Raw genomic sequence first — 21,184 nt, forward strand, 5'->3', positions numbered from 1 at the left:
TTTTCCTTTTTAAAAAAAATTTTGGTTTTGTTTTTCTTTCATTTTTTAAATTACTTTTTTCTTTACATATTTGTTTTGGGAGGACATCCAGTAGGTGGTGTCTTCTGGCTCTGCAATCAAAGATCACTCCTGGCAAAGCTCGGGAGGCTATCTGGGTACTAGGGATCAAACCTAGGCTGGTTTATGGCAGTACGTGCCTTACCTGCTATATTATCTCCATTATCATTATGATTATTATTAATATGATTATTATTACTACTACCACTGCTGTTTTGGTCTTGAGAGCACATCCAGCATTGCTCACAGGCTGTGTCTGGCTCACTGCTCAGAGACCACTTTCAAAAGTGTGGAGGGATCATGCAGTGCTGGCGGTGGAACCCAGGGCTCCTGCACTTTAAAAAGTGTGCAGGTACTTTAAAGCATGCACTTTAACCCATCTCCCTCGACCCCTCGCACATCTTTTTAATTGTAGTACTCGCTGGGCTTCACACCTTTTTTGTGGTTGTGTTACACGTACCTGACTATGGAAATCACTTGGGGTTGTAGGCAGTAGATTTGCCACAATCAAGTGCAGCACTTGTGGGAACTGACTTGAACTCATGGCCATATCTGTGCAAAGCAGAGTTTCTAAGCCACTGTGTTATTCCTTTTTTTTTTTTTTTTAAAGTACCAGATCCCGCTGTGCTTAGGAGAATAATACAGTACTGGGGATCAAACCCAGTGCTCCCATAAGCAAAGCTTGTACTCTAGCTTTTTGAGCCATTTTCCCTGGGCTCTAAATCTTTAAAACAGTGGAGTTTTTCTTTTTGTAAAACATAATCTTTTTCTCTTAATCCATAGTGGATTCCAGTCCTACAGGATTTCAGCTATAAGGGCACACTGTGGGGCTTTGTACCATTTGTGTCTGAACAGCGACCAACTGAAATACCAATTCCAATCACCCTTCATATTGGAGACTACAACATGGATGGCTATCCAGATGCTCTAGCCATACTGAAGAATACTTCTGGAAGGTATGGAAATCAAGTGATAAATATCTGTAAATTATTTTTATTATAGTACTTGTAACTGAGTAGCACCAAAATACTTTAAATCATTTAAATCATTTAAATGAGGATATAATGTTCTCAGTTCCTGTTATTTCACATGGTCTCAGAATAGCAAACAGCTTAGAGTACTTTTTCTTTTTCAAAGATTTATGTTTTGTAGAATAAAAATAAATATCTAATATAAAATGAAAGACATCTTGTTGTTTAAAAAAATATGTTGTTTTCAAAGGTCAAGATGTTTATAAGTAAAAATAATGGTTGAACTCGACTGTGGTGCATCCTCTTACCGCCTGTGTGACGTTGGGAAAATTAACTAAATGCCTCATCTATAAAATCATAGTAACAGTTTTACCTCCCTTGTGTTTTAGTGAAGATTAATTGAAATAAAAAGGACTAAAGCAATCAGTAAAATACTTGCATGTTCTGACTTTCAGTAAATGTTGTCTTATTTTCTCGTGTTGTTATGACATTAAAAATTTCAACATAACTACAGATATTATTTGTACATATCAAAAGACATTAGTATATTTATTACATTGGCAGTAACTTTGAATGCTGCAGTTATTCATAGATGAGAAACCAGTATAGACAAACCAAATACTAAAATTTATAAATAGGCCAAATCATGGCAGGATTCCATAAAAAGACTTCCTAAAATACATTATTATTTTTTTCTTAGAACAGATGATTTTTGCCTCCTTGTTCTTTATTTCATTCTTATCTATAATTTTTTAGTATTAACTTAATTACTGATTCCAGAATTAGTAACAATTTATTTCCACATTTGCTACCAGTCCCATGATGCAGTATCAATTTTCCTGGGTTTCAATACCAAATAATTTTTCTAAAATTTTGACTTTTAGAAAAACATCACTGTATCATTGTCATCCCGTTGCTCATCGATTTGCTCGAGCAGGCACCAGTAACGTCTCCATTGTGAGACTTGTTGTTACTGTTTTTGGCATATTTAGAAAAACATAGATATTATTAATGAATGACCCAAGATGTGTGTAGGAAATTAAGGAAAGTTGTATTTAAACTTTTCTGAGGATGGAATTATCATTGCTCTGAGTTGTGAGTATTGAAATTTTTGATGTACATAATCATTATAATCTGTAACAGATATATATATACATTGTAACCTGTGTGTATGAAATAAATCTGATATAGCCAAAAGAAATATCTGTTTTGAATATGATTATGATACCTTTTAAAAGTAAGGTGACACAAAAACAAATGAAAAATTGCCTTACTTTAGACATCAATCTTATTTCAAATGAATATAGTTGCATCTTAAATTCATTTGTTCTGATTATTAATTCTTAGAAGAACATACAAGCTAGTGTTTTTTGTAATGAAACTTTTTCATTAACTTTCCTCTCTTAAATTATCAAATATTTAACTTAATTTCTTTTACCATTCAATAATAATGATGATGATATCAGCAATTATAGGAACTCTATAGGTTAAAGGCAGCCAAAATCTCTCAATGCTTTCATGAAAGTAGCAGTTTAAATCTCAGAGTTTTGTTTTTGTTCTTTTTGGATAGGTAAGAATTGAAAGAAAAATCTAACTATGTCTCTGTATTAATAAAATCTTTCGATAAGAAATAGGCCTAGATTTGAAAAGGAAATAAACATGTAAGAGAATTCAAATTAATATGTTCTTGAAACAAAGAAGATAGACAAACATATATTTTTTTAAGATTTCAAGAATGTTGTAATGCTGAAAATTGGTGCAGGAATCATATTAATATTTGCTATTTGGAGAATTCTCCCTCTTCTTTCCCACCAAATGTGAAAATGAGATAATGCAGATTAGAATAAAACCCCAACATATTCCACTAAAAAGAAATGTGTGATTACTTTGTTTTATGTGGTTTTGGGGGTTTTTTGTTTGTTAATTTTTTCTTATTTTAATGAATCAGCATGAGATACAGTTACAGACTTACAAAGTTTCGTGATTATGTTTCAATCAAGCAGTGTTTGAGTACCCATACCTCCACCAGTGCCCATTCTCCACCACCAGTTTTCCCAGTGTCCCTCCCACCACCCCCATTCCTCCCCACCCCCATCTCTGTGGCAGACACATTCCCTCTTACTCTCTCTCTTGGGTGTTCTGGTTTACAATATAGGCACTAGGCAGCCATCATGTTTGGTCTATAGCCTACTTTCAGAATGGGTTTTTTTGTTGTTAGTTTTGACTGTTTTCAAGAGAGAATTGATTGGGTTTCTGTGTTGTGTTTTTTTAAAAAAAAAAATACTGATGACCGATGTATTCTTAAAATCGTGTTACATATACATGATTTCTATAAATATCATCTTATAGAATCAGAAACTTTAAAAATAAGCAACAGGGACCAGAGCAATAGTACAATGGGTAAGGTGCTTCTTTGCATGTAACTGATACAAGTTCAGTTCCTTGCACCACATATGATCCCTGGACCCCACCAGGAGTAAGCCCTGAGCACCATCAGTATGTCCCCTACCAAAAAGAACCAACAACAGGTAATTTTTCAGCTATACCACCATATACTGAAAACCTATTTTAACTCAGTTTTAGTTCATTTGTTGTCATGTCCTATGTATTGCCATGTTGTTTTCATTTAGTTTTTTTTTTCTTTCTTTCCTTTTTTTTTTTGTGTTCCTGAGGAAAAAATCTTTAAATGACATTATGCTAATCGTATACTTTAGAAATTAGCTATTTCTAGGCTGTTGTTGTTTCATGTCTAAAATAACATTGGAATGATTCTTTGTGGCCTAAAACTTTAGCATAGATCTGAAAAAAAAAACATTTTAAGGAAACTGAAGGATGTATTAAAATATATTTGGGTACTGTCTAATTAAACTCCCATCTTTGTAAATTTCTAATCAGTTATTTTTTAATCAGAATTACTACAAAATTAATACAAAAAAGTTAAAAGTTTTCTTTTATCTTTGCCTTATTGTTAATACAAAAAAGTTAAAAGTTTTCTTTTATCTTTGCTTAATTGTTGAGATATTAAAAATCTTTACTAGAAAAAATCTTTACCAAAATATTTTTAACATTGTAAATAAAATTAAATCTTAATTATTTTGATAAATTTTAATTGATATTCCAATGGTTTACAATACTATTTTAATTTTCAGGAGTATAATTTCACTTCTTGATACGTGAATTCTGTTTTATTGATATAAGACTTTACATCAGATCTTTATTTCTGCACCATCCAGTTTTGATTACTATAACTTTCTAGTATAATTCAAAGTCAGGAAATAAGTTCCTTGCCTCATTTTTTGTTTTTAGATAATTGCTTTAGCTTTTGAGTTTTTATTATTCCATACAAATTTTATTTTTGTTATTTTTTTTTTTTTGCTTTTTGGGTCACACCCAGCAATGCACAGGGGTTACTCCTGGCTTTGCACTCAGGAATTACCCCTGGCAGTGCTTGGGGGACCATATGGGATACCAGGGATCAAACCTGGGTCGGCCGAGTGCAAGGCAAACGCCCTACCCTCTGTGCTATCGCTCCGGCCCCTCCATACAAATTTTAGTAGTTTGTTCCAAGTCCTTAAATAATGTCATTGGAAGTATACACTGGTGAAGTGATGGTGCTCAAACATTATGTCCCTGAAACACAATCATGAATCACTTTGTAACTTTGTAATTCATGGTGAAAATTAAATGAAATTTTTGAAAATAATTACATTATCAAAGGATTGTATCTGCTTCCTTAGATAGGTCAAAGGTAATTTAACTTCTCTAGCCAATTGGGGTCACAACTGTATGTTGTAAAAAGGAAATTATGAGAAAGTTATATTTTAAGTAGTATGGTAGTTATAAACAAGACAAGTTTGGGGAGATGTTTGGATACAGACAGAGAGCAAGATTTTAGATAAAGATCTGGGAATTATTAACTTAAACATTAAAAATAACGTGTTGTAAATTTGAATGAAGTATCTAAGATAATACATACCAAAGGTAAAAGTCACTTTGGAATATCTTGAGGAGACAGATAAAAGATTAAAAGTACCAAATGAAACCAACTCAAAAGTATAAAAAGTACATATCTTATTTTGATGGATAGAAACATATAATTCAATATTAAAAATGAATGACTTTAAAAATATGTTAACTTTACCTAATATGTTGTGTTAAATGTGACTATTTTAAGTTATGGAGCATGACAGTCTACACACCCAAATAATTAAAGATTTGTTAAATTATTCCAATGCAGTATTTTGTCATTATTAAGGTGATCACTGTATCACTGTATCACTGTCATCCCATTGCTCATTGATTTGCTGGAGTAGGCACCAGTAACGTCTCCATTGTGAGACTTGTTGTTACTGTTTTTGGCATATCCAATACGCCACAGGTAACTTGCCAGTCTCTGCAGTGCAGGCGAGATACTCTCAGTAGCTCTGCCGGACTCTCCAAGAGGGATAAAGGAATCGAACCCAGGTCGACCACATGCAAGGCGTTTGTGGCCCTACCCACTGTGCTATCACTCCAGCCCATTAAGCTGATATGAAAGTATTTACCGACTAATAAAATTGTATATAATATGTCAAGTAAACAAGACATGTCATGAAATAGTATCAATGGTATGATTATCTTTTATTTGAAGTACGAATTAAATATCAACTATTCATGAACACAAAGGTTTAGAAATAAATACAGTCAAAGTTGTCTCTTAGTGGACAGAATTTTAGGTTTTCTTTTTTCTTTAACACTCTGGTTTCTGTGCATTTTTCTGTAGTAAGAAAAAAAATGCTTTTTTGTAGTCATTCATATTACCTATTTTAATTCACTGCATAGTCTTAGCACTTTCTTATGTTTTTTCTTATTTATGATTTTATTTTTTTATTGTATGCCTTTCCCAGTTATCTCTCCTGTTCACACATGTATGCTTGGCACCCAGAATTTGCTTCAGTAGAACAGGTACTCAGTAAAACTGCTGAAGTAAAAATTGGGTTTTTTAAAAAAAGGAAGAGAAAGATTAGTTGTTAGGAATTTTTATCTTTCTTTGAAGTTATCTTCAGCAACTTGAAGCGATAGCACAGCGGTAGGGCCAGAGCGATAGCACAGTGGTTGGGCATTCACCGTTCACGTGGCCAACCCAGGTTCGATTCCTCCGCCCCTCTCGGAGAGCCCGGCAAGCTACCAAGAGTATCGTGCCCGCACAGTAGAACCTGGCAAGCTACCTGTGGCATATTCAATACACCAAAAACAATAATAAGTCTCACAGTGAGAGACGTTACTGGTGCCCGCTCGAACAAATTGATGAGCAACGGGATGGCAGTGACAGTTGTCTACTTTTGAAGTTACCAAATATGCTAGCACCAAAGAAAAAATGGTTGAATAGTAGTCTGCCAGGTAGGGACTTTAAATGCAGTAAATCCGAGTTTAAAGATGGTCAAATTCTTCTTTGTCCTGCCTTTTATGATACTGAGCAAGGCCCAGTATAGCCCAAGACTGCTGTACAAGAAAAGACAAATGATAAGTTGGCATGACTGGTTTTTATAAAACAATAATCTAACAGCACACAATCCTGCGTCTTCTAAGGAAAACTCCTTATGATGTTTGTCATGTCACTCCTCATATTTTTATTCATTTTCTTTGATGGGGGGTGGGGAAATATACTCCCACCATTGGTTAAGGTCTGCTTCTGGCTCTGTGCTCAGGGATCACTGCCGGTGGTGCTCTGGGGACTAAATGTGGTTTTCAGAGATCAGACTCTGGTGGGCTTTGTGCAAAGCAAGTATCCTGCTCACTGCTATTATCTCTGCAGTCCCTTGTGATTCTTTTTAAGGATTATGAATTCAGAGGTTTCTAGGTCTTCTGATATCCTCATATTCAATATGAGCAGTAAATATTAACTTAAGTGTTAAGGTTAGCAAACAGACTCTGTAGAGGAGCACAAATAGACCACTCCTCATTATGTCTTTATCAAAGAAGTAGTTTGGGGGAGAGGCCTTGAAAGGAGAATAGCAGTTACTTTGAAAAAGATATTTGTACCTAAAGTTCTTTCTGTAAGGGTGTCTCCCACTTTGTACCAAGGAAGATACCATCTTACTTTTCAAATGGGGAAGGCAGAACTTAAATCCATACATCTTTGTTTTTCCTGATAACTTCCGTAATTAATGTTACCCATCATCCCAGTATAGCTTCAGTGAATGGCTGCTGGAGACCAGTGGATTAGTTAGTTAGCTTTGTTGGATCTCTCCCATATAAACAGAACATGTATCTATCTAGATATAGATATAGATATCGAGAGAGACATGTATACATCTATATGTAGGTAAATATAAATAGTAAACTTTCACTTCTTCTCTAATCAGTTTGTCTGTCTGATATGTGTTTATTTGTCCTGCCCTAAATAATTCAAAAGGGTTTCAGATGATTTTCTTCGAGGTCTAACAGTTGCTCAATATGATATTTAAATTATATTATACTATATAGGATATATCATATGCTATATAAATATATAAAATATATGACATATAATTATTGTACTATATTAAGGTTTTTCTAACAATTGTTTTGTCACCAGTCATATTTTATATTTTTACCACATTCTAAAATCAACTTTTATAAAATGTTCATGAAAGGCAAGAGATTCTGTATACTTGAATACCTGCAAGACAAAAGAACTAATCACCTTTAAGGTTCTTTCCCTTTTTTGTTTTGGAGAAGCTTGACAACATGCTGAGTTAAGATAATTATATACCTTAAAGAGAGGGCATTAGTCTAACAATAAAAATGCATTAAAATAGATTAAACCAGAAATGTAAATATAAGTACCTATTAAAACCTTTATTAAGGACAATAAAACATTTAGGTAATTAAAATTTAGGCAGAAAGAAAATGCAGCTATAACACAGTGCTTCTAAAAATCTAAAAACACTTTTCTTCTTGTGTCTTTGTTGACCTTGAGACCCTCAAATGACCCAGTTTTATATTTAATGTCATCATCCTAAATTCCTTTTTATTGTCAAAGCTTTTTGCAACTTTGCCCCTTTTCTTTCCTCCCTGAAAATTTAGTACAAACCCCTGATTGAGCTAGACATCCAAACAACAATACTTTATTTACATAAAATTTCAGTAACAAACAACAGCTTAAGGACATCTTGGTCACTAAACCAGCACTGCAAGATGCATTAAATGGACTCATGTAGAAGTTAAAAAAAAAAAATTCCAGGAACACCCAGAACCCATACCGAAGAAGGGCAATAACTTCCTTTCTGTCAATAATTTCACTTAATGTCATTAGCCTGTAGTCTCCAGTCAATACATAGAGAAGTTAGATGGATCCATACGTTGAGCCCAGCTTTCTCTTACTTAAAAAAGATACACTAGGGGGCCGGAGTGATAGCACAGCGGGTAGGGCGTTTGTCTTGCACGCGGCTGACCCGGGTTCGATCCCCAGCATCCCATATGGTCCCCCAAGCACTGCCAGGAGTAATTCCTGAGTGCAAAGCCAGGAGTAACCCCCTGAGCATCACTGGATGTGACCCAAAAAGAAAAAAAAATAAGATACACTAGAACTATCATGAAATGCACAGCTCAAAGTAAAAGTCTGGAAAGTAATCATACAGGCAAACAGTGACCAAAAAAAAAAAAAAAAAACTGGGATGGCCATATCTCTACCAGACATAATAGAATTTAAATTGTAAAAGTTACTAAGATAGTAATAGACATTTTATAATTAAGAAATGAGCTCTATGTCACCAAGACTTACCGTATTAATACCTATGCACCAAAAGAAAGAACATCAAAAAACATCTCTCTACTCAAAAAAAAAAAACTGAATACATATTCTCCACTGTTTATGGATCAGTCTCTATACTAGACCATATGCTAGGAAACAAAACAAATCCTCATTAAAACAAGAAAATATCTTATTTCAAGTGCTTTGAAGATGGGAATAACCACATAAAGCTGTTGAGAAACAAAATGCTTGGGATTTGAACAGTGTACTACTAAACAGACACTGGGTAAATGCAGATAAAGATCCCTGGATATAAATGAGAATGAAGCCACAAACTGCCAGAACATATGAGTCACAGCAAAAGCTGTATTAAGCGGGAAATCCATGATGCTACAGGTATTCATCAGGAAACAAGAACAGGCACCTAATCTCACACTTCATGAAGTTAGAAAAATAATTAACACAGGGAGGCCAAAATGAATAGAAGGAGGAAAATAATCGAAATCCAAGTGGAAATCAACAGGATGGAAATAAAAAGAAACAATTTTTTTTAAGTGAAACCAAGAGTTTCAAGGGTTAGTAAGATTGACAGGACATTTGGCTAGAGTTGCAAGGAAAAAAAAAGGAAACATTGGTAAATCAAATCAGAAATGAAAGTAGAGAAGTTGCATCCAACACCTCAGAAATACAGAATATCTGATGAGATTACTATAAACAATTTTGTCTCTAAATTGGAGAATCAGAAGAAATGAATACATTTTTAGTGTCACAATCTTTAAGAGACGAGTTAGGAGGAAGTAGACACTCTGAATAGACCTGTTACTATCAAAGAAGCCAAAGCAGTCATGAAGAATGTTCCAAACACAAGTGTCCAGGACCAGATACACTACTGAGTTCTTCCACACCTTCAGAGAGAATTTACTGCCCATACTTAAGTGCTTTCAGAAAGTGGGAGGTAAAAAACAACCAGAATCCTCCCAGTTTCTATGAGATTGTCACTACCTTGATATCAAAAACAGAAATACAGAAATAAAGATTCAGAAATACAGAAATATAGATTCAGAGAAATTATTCAATAAAATTCAGTACCCATTAACAATGAACACTCTCAACAAAATGGGGATTAAATTAACTTCACTGGGGCCAGGGAGGATAAAAGAAAGCCTTTCTTCTAAGATTAAGCACAAGACAAAGATTTCCATTCTCACCACTGTAAAATATATTATTGAAAGTCATTGTTACAGCAACTAGACAAGAAATAAAAATTAAAGGTAAATACCTTTAAAGGTAAATTGGTACAGAATTCAGACTATCATTATTTGTACATGACATAATATTGCATATAGAAAACCTTAACGACACCACAAAAATACTACTAGAAACTATAGCCCTGTACAGTAAAATAGCTGTTTACAAAATTTTTTAAAATCTATTGTGTTCATATATATAAACAACATAGAAAAGAAAGAAAAGAAACTATCTCTCCCCCCAAGTAAAAGAAACAGTCCTATTTGAAATTGGTCAAAAATAACTCAGGTTTCTAGGAATCAGTTTATCAAAGTTGGTGAAAAACCTACTTCAAAAAACTGTAGATCACGATTGAAAAAAATAAAAACAGACATAAGGAAAGGGAAACATTCCTTCTTCGTAGATTGGAGCATTTAGGATCATTAAAATCACCATTTTACCCAAAGTAGTTTATAGATACAATGCAATTTAAAAAAAAAAAAAAAGATTCAGAGAGTAAATTTACAAAATAAAAAAATATGGGAAGCATTGTGTTCCCAGACTTCAGATTATTCTACAAATTTGCTGTTATCAAAACTTTGTGCTATCAGACTAAAGGTAAGCCTTAGATCAGTGGAATCAAATTGAGAACTCTGATATATGCACAGTTCATTTATGATAAAAGTTTGAGTTGCTTGATCTGAAGCAAGGAAAATTTTCTTTAACAAATGGTGCTAGAAAACTGACTAGCCTTACTGCAAAAATATTATCTTATGCCATATGCAAAGGTTAATTCAAAATGGAGGGGCAGGAGAGATAAGACAGCAGGTATTGTATGTAGCATAGCCAGTTCCTACTGATTAGTCCCTTGAGCATTTCCAGGAGTGGTCCTTGAGCCAGAATCCAGGAATAGGCACTGAGTACAACCTGGTGTTGCCCAAAACAAAAAATTTTTTTAAATGATTAAAGACCTCACTATCAAATATGTATATTTAAAATATTATAGAAAACAGGCAGAACTTTCCACAATATTAACCTCAGAGTAGTCTTCAGTAAGACCACCCCACTGGCAAATAAAATAAAAGCCGAAATGAATACGACTACATTAAAATAAAAGGCTTTTGCACTGTGGAATAAATGAGGCCTAAAATGAAAAAACACCCCACTGATTAGGAAAAAATGTTTGCACATCATCCAATTGACAAAGGCCAATATCCAAGATATATAAAACCCCCAAGAAGTTCAACAACAAACATTTAAAAATGGGGAGAGGAACTGAACAGACACTTCGTCAAAAACTTGCAGATGTCATACAGTCATATGAAGAAGTGTTCATCATCATTAATTATCAGGGTTATACAAGTCAAAATGACAATGAGATATCAACCATCAAGACTGGACAGCAAACAAATGCTGGTGTGGATGCAGTGAAAAGGAACCTTCGTTCACTGTTGATGGAATAGTCCCTTGGGTCAGCCTTTATGATTCAGCCTTCTCAAATAATTAAGCATACAACTTTGTGTCCAATAAATAATATGTAGGTAAGGCACCTGCCTTGCATGTAGTCAACCTAGGTTCAATCTCCAGTACTCCATATGTCTCCTTTGTACCTGCAGGAGTGATCCCTGAGCATAGAGCTAAGAGTAAGCCCTAAGCAATGCCAAACAATTTTTTTTAAAAACTAATCACAAAAATCACGAAATCCCATTGATCGTCTAATTTCTCGAGTGGTCTCAGTAACCTCTCCATTCGTCCTATCCCTGAGATTTTAGAAACCTCTTTCTACTTGGCCTTCCCAACGATGCTGCATTGGAGGTTCTCTCAGGGTCAGAGGAATGAGACCCAGCTTGTTACTGGCTTTGGCATATGAATACATCATGGGAAGCTTGTGAGGCTCTCCCATGTGGGCAGGAAACTCTCAGTAGCTTGCTAGTTTCTCCCAGAGGGAGAAGTAGGTTATAAGATATCTGGCCGCACGCTTCTGGGAGCTTGCTCTTAAGTCTGTGGATGTTGGCCGTTCATGGGATTACACATATCTGGGTTCCTCTGCCAGTACCTTCATGCAGAGGAACGTGTGGAGAGGGGCCTTGAGCATGCCTGTAGCTAGGTTCTGTATGTCTTCGGCCGCCGGGGAGCTCTGCTCGGGGCGGGGAGGGAAGCTGGAGCCCATCCCCTCCAAGGGGCCCCGGGGAAGACAGCCAGGCGTTCGGGCGAGAGACTCTCTGCCAAAAAAAAAAAAAACCTAATAAAACTAAAAAAATTTTTTAATGAAAGTTTTTTTTAATTTTTTAATTTATAAAGTAGTTCACAATATTCGATCACATCCAATATTCAAACACCAGTCCATCCACCATTGCATTTTTCCACCACCATATTTGGGATTTTTCATCCCAAACCCTAATCCCTGTCCCAAAGCACAGCCAAAATAATATAATTTTATTGTTTGTTATGAAAAAACACTGAAAATGCTACAAAAAAGTATCCATAGAGGAAACAGTTTGAAGATTGTTGTATTTTGGCAGGGGCCATTAAGACATTCTTTAGGATATCACTAACATGTTGTTAAAGGTTGAGTGATAGGAGCTTCTGTCTGTCCTCCTCCTTCTGACTAACTCCATTCAGCATGAAATTCTCCTGCTGCGTTCACTCAGCAGCAAGTTTCATAGTTTCATTTTTTTCTTACAGCCATAGCATTCCATTGTATATATGTACCAGAGTGTTTTGTTTTTTAATCCCATCATCTCTTCTTGTATGCTTAGTGTTTCCAGATTTCGGCTATTGTGAATAGTGCTGCAGTGAACATAGGAGTGCAGATGTCTTTTCTAACGAGAGGTTTTAGGACCTGGGGGCAGATGCCCATAAGTGGAACGACTGGGTCATATGGAAGCTCAGTTTCTAGTTTTTTTTATTAAAAAAGGTGTTCACAGTTTTTTTTTTAAAGATTGGACTAGTCTACACTCCAGCCAGCAATGATTGAGGTTCCTTTCCCTCTGCATCCACGCTAACACTTTTTGTTTGTTGTTGTTGTTTGTGATGTGTGCCAGTCTCACTGGTGTGAGATATTTTTGTTTTAATTGGCAGGACCCTGATTATAAGTGATACAAAGCTTTTTTTCACATACCACTTGGCTATCTTATGTCTTTTGAACAGGTTTTTTTTTTTTGTTTTTTTTTTTTTTTGCCTTTTGGGTCACACCCGGCGATGCACAGGGGTTACTCCTGGCTCTGCACTCAGGAATTACTCCTGGCGGTGCTCAGGGGACCATATGGGATGCTGGGAATCGAACCTGGGTCGGCCGCGTGCAAGGCAAACGCCCTACCCGCTGTGCTATCACTCCAGCCCCTGAACAGGTTTATTTTTAATCTCACCTCTCCTCCACTCATTTGTTAATGGAGTAGGATTTTGTAGAGTTCTGCTAATGTTTTGAATATCAACCTTTTATCCAATGAGTGGTGGACAAATATTCTCTCCCAACCATTTGTTGAAGAGACTTTTCTGCTCCACTTTATATTTTTTGCTTCTTTATTGAAGATTTAAGCTGTCCACATACCTGAGAATCTTTGTCTGGACTCTCAATTCTCTTCCACTGATCTAAAAGTTTGTTCTTGTTTTATTACCACATTGTTTTGATTATTACAGTTCTATAGTATAGTTTAAAGTTGGAGAGAAAGAAACCTCCCATCTTCCTTTTTCCTAGAATTTCTTTGGCTATTCTAGAGGTTAATCGCTCCACATACATTTTAAGAGCATATCTTTTTGTCTTTATTTGCTTTGATATAATGCTTTGTATAATGCTTTGGGCAAGATTGTCATTTTGACTATTAATCCTTTCAATCCATGAACAGGGATTGTGTTTCCATTTTCTTGTGTCCCATTTTCTTTCTTTTAGTAGTGCTTTATAGTTTTATTGTAAGTCTTTAAGCTGATTCCTAGGTACTTGATTCTCTGAGGCACTATTGTAACTGGGACTCTTTTTTAATTTCTCTCTTCTATTGAATTAAACCATTTATTTCTTTGCTTTGATTTTGTAGTCTGCCACTTTACTGTGCAAGTATTGTTTCTAGGAGCATTTTTGTGGCACCTTTGGGATTTTCCAATTATAGTATCATGTTCTTTGCATATATTGAGATTTTTTTACTTCCTCTCTTCTAATCTGGATGCCCTTAATACCTCTTTCTTGCCTAATTGCTATGGTGAGGACATTCAATACTATATTGTAGTATTACAATAAAATAGTAGCAGTGGGAGTGGGCAACCTTGTCTTGTACCTCATCATAAAGGGACGGTTTTCAGTTTTTCTCTACTGAGTATATTTGCTGTGGGCTTGTGGTAAGTGGATTTTACTGTGTTAAGGAAAGTTTCTTCCAGTCCCATTTTATTTAGCGTTTTAATCATAATTGAGTATGGGATCTTGTCAAATGCTTTCTCTGCATCTATTGATATTATCATATGAATTTTACTTTTCCTTGATATGGCTTGCATATGATAACGCATACTTGCATCCCTGGGTTGAATCCTACTTGATAGTGGCATCTAATCATTTTGATGTTGGATTTGGTTGGCGAATATTTTGTTTAGGGTTTTGTATCCATGTTTATCAGAGATATTTGTCTACAGTTTCCCTTTTTTTGTGATGTCTCTGCTCGGTTTTGGTATCAGGGTAATGTTTGCCTTGTGTAAAGATTTCCTATTTCAGCAACTCTCTGAAAGAGCCTAAAAAAGATTGATAATAGGTCTTCTTTTATAGGTTTAGGAAAACTCATCTGTAAAGCCATCTGAGCCTGGGTTTTGGGAGACTTCTTATTACTATTTCAGTTTCTTTGTAGTAATTGGCCACTAGTCTGTTTCATCTTAATTTTATCTTGGAAGGTTATAGAAATTTAGAAATTTAACCATTTCTTCTAGGTTCTCTAGTTTGTGGCATAAAGATTTTTTAAGTAATTCCTGATGGTCCTTTGAATTTCTTTTGTATCTGATGTCATATATTCATTTCTAATTGGTTTCTAGAGTTTTCAATCTTTCTTTGTGAGTCTTGCTAATGGTTTGTCAATCTTAATATTTTAGAGAACCAACTCGGTTTTGTTGAAGTTTTCTTTTTTTCTGTTTCTGTTTCATTAATTTCTGCTCTAAATTTTATTATTTCCTCCTTCTGCTTGCTTAGATTCTTTCTGTTGGTCTTTTTCTGGCTGTTTATGCTGTGTGGTTAGATTATTTGTGTGGCCCTTTTCTTGCTTCTTAATGAACACTTGTATTGCTATAAATTTTCCTCTTAACACTGCTTTTGCTGTGTCCCATATGTTCTGGTAACTCTAGTAATATCTTCATTCCAATTTGCTTCAGGAATCTGTTGATTTCTTCTCTAACTTCCTCTATTAATCATTGGTTGTTTACTAGTGAATTGTTTAATTTCCAAGTGTTTGAGTTTTTTTCTCATTTCTGTTTGTGATTAACTTCCAGTTGTAATACATTATGGTCAGAGAGGATTGTTGGTACAATTTCTTGATTTTATGGAGATGTGTTTTGTGAACCAGCATGTGTTCTGTCTTTCACGATGTCCCATCTGCACTGGGAAATAATATAGTTCCCTGTATATGCCTGCTAAGACCATTTTTTTTCCCTTAAAGCCAGTGTTTCCTCATTTAGTTTTAGTGTAGTTCATCTGTCCAGAAGTGATAAAGAAGTATTGAAGTCTCCAACTACTCTTATGTTTCTCTAAGAATCTTTCTTCAGGTTGGTATCAGCTGTTTTAAATATTTTGACAGCCCATCATTGGGTGCATAAATGGCCCAAAAGGTGCTCCTGGTTTTCTGTGGGAAGGGTTCCATGACAGGAGGGCCCAGGAGCATGATGGTGCTGGAGGAAGGAGAAACAGTCTTCAGGGTAAACCTAGAAGAGCTGAGTTCTGGTCACTATTCCTCAGCTTAGTACATGCAGGAGTGGTTCCACGAGGCCAGGAGGATGAATATAGCAGCACTTTCGGTCTTAATTTTTGTACTATATAAGTAAAACTAATGATAATGATATAAACAAAGTTCTAATTAGATAATAAAAATTGTTCTAGTGATTTTTTATTATTTGACTTAAATTTTTATAATATTTCTTATAAAAACCATTATTACTCATTTTGCAAATACGTATCTGATTTTTCAGGCTTAGGTTAAGTGACATGCTTAAAACTGTGTAGCTATTAAGTTACAAAACCAGGATTTTGGATTTTTTTAATTGAATCACTGTGAGATACACAGTTGCAAAGTGTTCACGATTGGGTTTCAGTCATGGAGTGTTACATCATCCATCCCTTCACTATTGTACATTTCCTACCACTAACAACCCGTTTCCCTCCCATTGCCTCCCCCATGCCTGCTTCTATGGCATGCACTTTTCTTCTTTCTCTCAGGTACTAAAAGGTTATCATGTTTGTTCCCTTGCCTACTTTCATCATTCATTTCTTGTACAGAGTGGTCATTTTCAACTTTTTGTCATAGTGGTCCCTTCTCTATCCTAACTGCCCTCCCACCACCACCACATGTGTCAAGCTTCCAACTGGACCATTTCTCTGGCCCTTTTTTCTACGTCCTTGGGTCCCACTACGTTTTTTATATCCCACAATTGGGTGCAATCATTCTATGTCTGTCCCTCTCCCTCTGACTTACTTAATTCACTATGATACTCTCCATGTCCATCTTTTTATATGTGAATTTAATGACTTCATTTTTTCCTTTGACTATGTAGATTCAATCATGTAGATGTACCATAGTTTCTTTATCCAGTCATGTGTTCTTGGCAGCAAGGGTTGTTTCCAGATTCTGGCTATTGTACATAATGCTGCAATGAACATAGAAGTGTAGGTGGCTTTTCTGAGTGTGTTTTTGGGCCCCGGGTGTATTTCCAGAAGTAAAACCAGGATTTGAATCCAGGTGATCTGGCTCTAAAATTAAGTTTGTAACTGCTTTGCAGACAGGAGTATATTTAAGAGGGAGGAACTTCATAACTATACTTTTTTCTTATGAGAGATTCCTGTGAGGTTGGAATTATACTATTATAGGTTCACTGATTTGACTTTTCAAGACTTGGGTATACTGGGGGTGTTCTAGTTAAAATACAAATAAAACCTGAGGAGATGCACATATCTAAAGGGATAGTGTCTGTATTCAAGGATTTATTAATGGAATACTAGGTTGAATACTATTGAGTAGCAAAGGAGAATGAAGAGACATAAAGTAGAGAGAGGCCAGCCATAGACTAGCCTTAATAGTTTTCATCAAAAGCTAATAAAGGATAGCCAACAGTTTAATTTTTATGATTCAGTGCAATAAGATGTGGGAATTTTTATAATAGTTCACCGTATAGCTTTGAATCTAGGAAATACATCACAGCGGTTGCTGTACAATATGATATGGTATTTAACTATTGCTTTCCTTTGTCTTACAGCAATCAGCAGGCCTTTTTACTGGAGAATGTCCCCTGTAATAATGCAAGCTGTGAGAGGGCACATCGCATGTTTAAAGTCTACTGGGAGCTGTCAGACCTAAATCAAATCAGAGATGCCATGGTTGCCACCTTCTTTGACATTTATGAAGATGTGAGTTCAGAGCTCTCCTGTGTATTTAGAGTCTAATTGCCATCCACCTCATTTCACTTCACTTTACCCAGTTTGCCCAGAAAATGTAAATGAGATAAAGCAAATGAGTTAATTAAAGAAATGTAGATGAGATAAAGCAAATGAGCTAATTAAAAACGACCCTATAATGTTACATAGCAGAAAGAATAAATTTATTGATACCATTAACTAATCAGTACAGTAAGAAATGGAAACTCCTCTCACTCTCTGCTTAGACTGGCATGTGTCTTGAAACATACTGTCGATGTCTTGAGATTGACATGTGCATATATGCACCAGTACACAAAAACACAGCATATAGGTAACAAACCCTTGAATACAAAATTATAGAACAGTGAGTTCAGTACTCTGATTTTAACTTTGTGCACTAGAAATGACATCTATTTCCACTCTTCTTGTGATTCTGTCTTTAGTTCCCAGGTGACCTTGTAAAAGGCACTTAGAGTCCTGGTTTTCTTCTTTCAAATAATTAAAAAAAAAAACAGTTAAGAAAAATGATATAGACTGATAAAAAGAACCTAATTGTTGGAGCCCGAGAATGGTGCAAAGGTAGAAGGTGCTTGCCTTGCATGCTGACTCTGGTTCATCTCCATCATAACATAAACATTGCCAGATACAGCCCTGGAGGCCCCCAACACTGAGGGGCTGCCCTGGGTAATCCCCGCACTGCAGGACCTAAGCTGCACCACGTCCTTGGGCCATTAAACCACCAGTCTGCTTGGCCACAAATCACCAGGAGAGGCTCCCTAGGTCTCCTACGTACAGACCCCCAAAATAAGATTATTTAAAAGTAATAAATGTCCATCAGAGACTTTAGATCTCCCCAACCCCACTTTTGATTTGGTCTGTCTTTTTATAAGAACCTGATTCTCAATTATCTTTTTTTTTAATGAATCTGATGGTCAATTATATAATTATCTGGTCCTTGTTTTCTTCTAACCACTAGCAAAGCTCATGTAACTTCCATTTGCTGTTTCTGTTTCTAAAAATCCCAATTTTATGCTTATTTTATGCTTGTAATAGTAAACTATCACAAAGGGAAATAGTAAAGACTTGACTACAAGCCAGTTTTTTAGAAGGTATGAGGGACCTTCTGAGCAGTGCGGGCTGGCGGGGGCAGGGGGCCGGCTCAAGGCCCACTCCCAGTGATAATGGCATTACTCAGGCACTGCTGTGGGCCACCAGGGTCAAACCTAACAGTGTTTGGCCCCAGTCAGTGGTGCTCCAGGAGTCACGCATTGCCAGGTATGGAGCTCATATCCTGGAGTATGCAAGGAATGTGCCCTGACTCTGGAGCTATTTCCCAACCCTAAAATTCATTTTTCAATTTTGTTTATCTAAATGTTGTAGCACTGTAACACTGTTGTCCCGTTGTTCATCAATTTGCTCATGCAGACACCAGTAATGTCTCCATTGTGAGACTTGTTACTGTTTTTGGCATATCGAATAGCCACGGGGAGCTTGCCAGGCTCTGCCGTACGGTCGGGATACTCTCGGTAGCTTGCCAGTCTCTCCAAGAGGAACGGAGGAATCAAACCTAAACTTTCTCATTGTTTTTAAATATACAAAATTTGCTGAGTCTATTTTAGTATCATAAAAAGTTTCTTTTTTTATATAATTTCATATAATTTCTATATAATCTCATTCTTTTCAAAATGAGATTATATCACCCAATACCCACTCTTGTTATTGAGAAGTCACTTTACAAAAAAAATGTGGCCAGTGTATTTTAAAACATGGTAAATGGTTAACCTTAAGAACCAGTGAAATAGGGAATAAAAAAAGTACAAGCTACCTTGGTTAGCTCCCTGCACTGCATAAAGACCTCAAGGACCCCAGGTGTGATCTCTGAGCACAGAGCCTGTAAGTAGCCCTGAGTACTGCCCAACGTGACCCCAGAACAGACAACAACAAAACAAGAATCTATGAAATGGACGTTTAAGTAGGCATACATTTTATTTATCCGCAATAAAATACATCCCCAAGGATTTCCACTATTTTAGGGAAGAAAGACAATAAAACCCCATGGTAGCCAGAGCAGATAAAAAGATATTCTTTTGTCCTGTGATTGGAAAGTACTTGACAGTCTATATGTATCATAACCTGTCAAAATTTCATGCAAAGTTACCAAAATGTTAAGAGTTATCTCTAAAAATTAAATTATCTCAAATAATTTTTATTTATATTTGACTGCTTAAAGTATATTATTTATATTTTCTGTAATATTTTAAATGTCTTAAAATTATAATTACAAGTGACATGTTTTATATCAAGTTGAAGAAATAAAAATGCCATGCATTTTCATCATTTTTAGTCAGTCTTGTTTTATAAATGTTTCTATTTCTTGCCAGGGAATCTTGGACATTGTAGTATTAAGTAAAGGATATAAAAAGAATGATTTTGCCATCCATACACTTAAAAATAACTTTGAAGCTGATGCGTATTTTGTTAAAGTCATCGGTGAGTATTTTTTCATGTGTCTTATATTTAAGTATTAATAGTTAATTTTATTTTCTTGTCAATAAAAGCTTCCCAAAGTAAGGACATGTTCTATGTATAAATTTCAACAATAGGAAATCGACTTCATTCCAACACTACCCTTCCTAAATTCAGATATATTCCAACACTGACAGGGTTTTTCTTTCTAGGCCAGGATTCTTTTGCCCAGAAATACTTGTTGTGTCATATTTACTTGTCATTTCTTTTCACACTCCTTCAACCTGAAGAACCTTTTCATGTTCTTATCAGTTTTAAACAAACAGGCCTTGCGTTCTTTACACTAACCTGTTTCCTTCATGTGCAACTCAAGACCATGCAGTCTTTACAGGAATGTATAATGCGTATTTCTCAGTTCTTCAGATCCTAAAGCACATGATGTTGGCCTGTCTCACTGGCATTATATTAATATTAATTCTCTGGTCATCTTGATAATTGCCAGGATTCTTTACCTTAAATTTTGCATTTGTAATTGGGTTATAGTTTGGAGGGGTATTCTTCTGTTACCTTAATATGCTTAAAATTTGTTTTGTTTTGTTTGGGGGGACTTATACCCAGCTGTGCTCAAGGTTTACTTCTGGCACTCAGGGATCACTCCTAGCAGGGCTCAAGGAATCATATATAGTACCATAGTTGGAACTGGGTCAGCCACATGTAAGGCAACAGCCTGTCCTATCTCTCTGGCCCTATGCTTTTTATTATAAAATAAATTTAACTACTGTCTTCCCGTTGCTCATCGATTTGCTCGAGTGGGCACCAGTAACGTCTCCACTGTGAGATTTGTTGTTACTGTTTTTGGCATAACGAATATGCCACGGGTAGCTTGCCAGGCTCTGCCATTCGGGTGAGATACTCTCGGTAGCTTGCCAGGCTCTCCGAGAGGGGCGGAGGAATCGAACCCAGGTCGGCCACGTGCAATGCGAATGCCCTACCCACTGTGCTGTCACTCCAGCCCAACTACCATATCTAGCTAGCTTATTGACAGTTACTGCTTCATGGTCATAGTGGCAAAATATCCTCTATCTTCAATGTTCCTGATGCATTGGCATTCTATAAGAAAGATCTTCTCTCCAGCATATTTATCAATATTAATCCTTT

The 21,184-nt window shown here is 35.8% G+C and overlaps 1 protein-coding gene across 1 annotated transcript in view; it reads left to right on the forward strand.

Annotated features, from left to right (window-relative positions):
* Positions 1-21,184, forward strand: part of ITFG1 (integrin alpha FG-GAP repeat containing 1) — a 202,308-nt gene that overhangs the window by 123,220 nt on the left and 57,904 nt on the right. Inside the window, exons 10-12 of the mRNA XM_004600970.3 lie at positions 841-1,013; positions 17,401-17,551; positions 19,942-20,050. Of these exons, the coding sequence (XP_004601027.3) occupies positions 841-1,013; positions 17,401-17,551; positions 19,942-20,050 (433 nt within the window). The remainder of the gene's footprint in view (positions 1-840; positions 1,014-17,400; positions 17,552-19,941; positions 20,051-21,184) is intronic.

Source organism: Sorex araneus, chromosome 8 (assembly GCF_027595985.1).
Source record: "Sorex araneus isolate mSorAra2 chromosome 8, mSorAra2.pri, whole genome shotgun sequence".
In the NCBI taxonomy this organism is placed as follows: domain Eukaryota; kingdom Metazoa; phylum Chordata; class Mammalia; order Eulipotyphla; family Soricidae; genus Sorex; species Sorex araneus.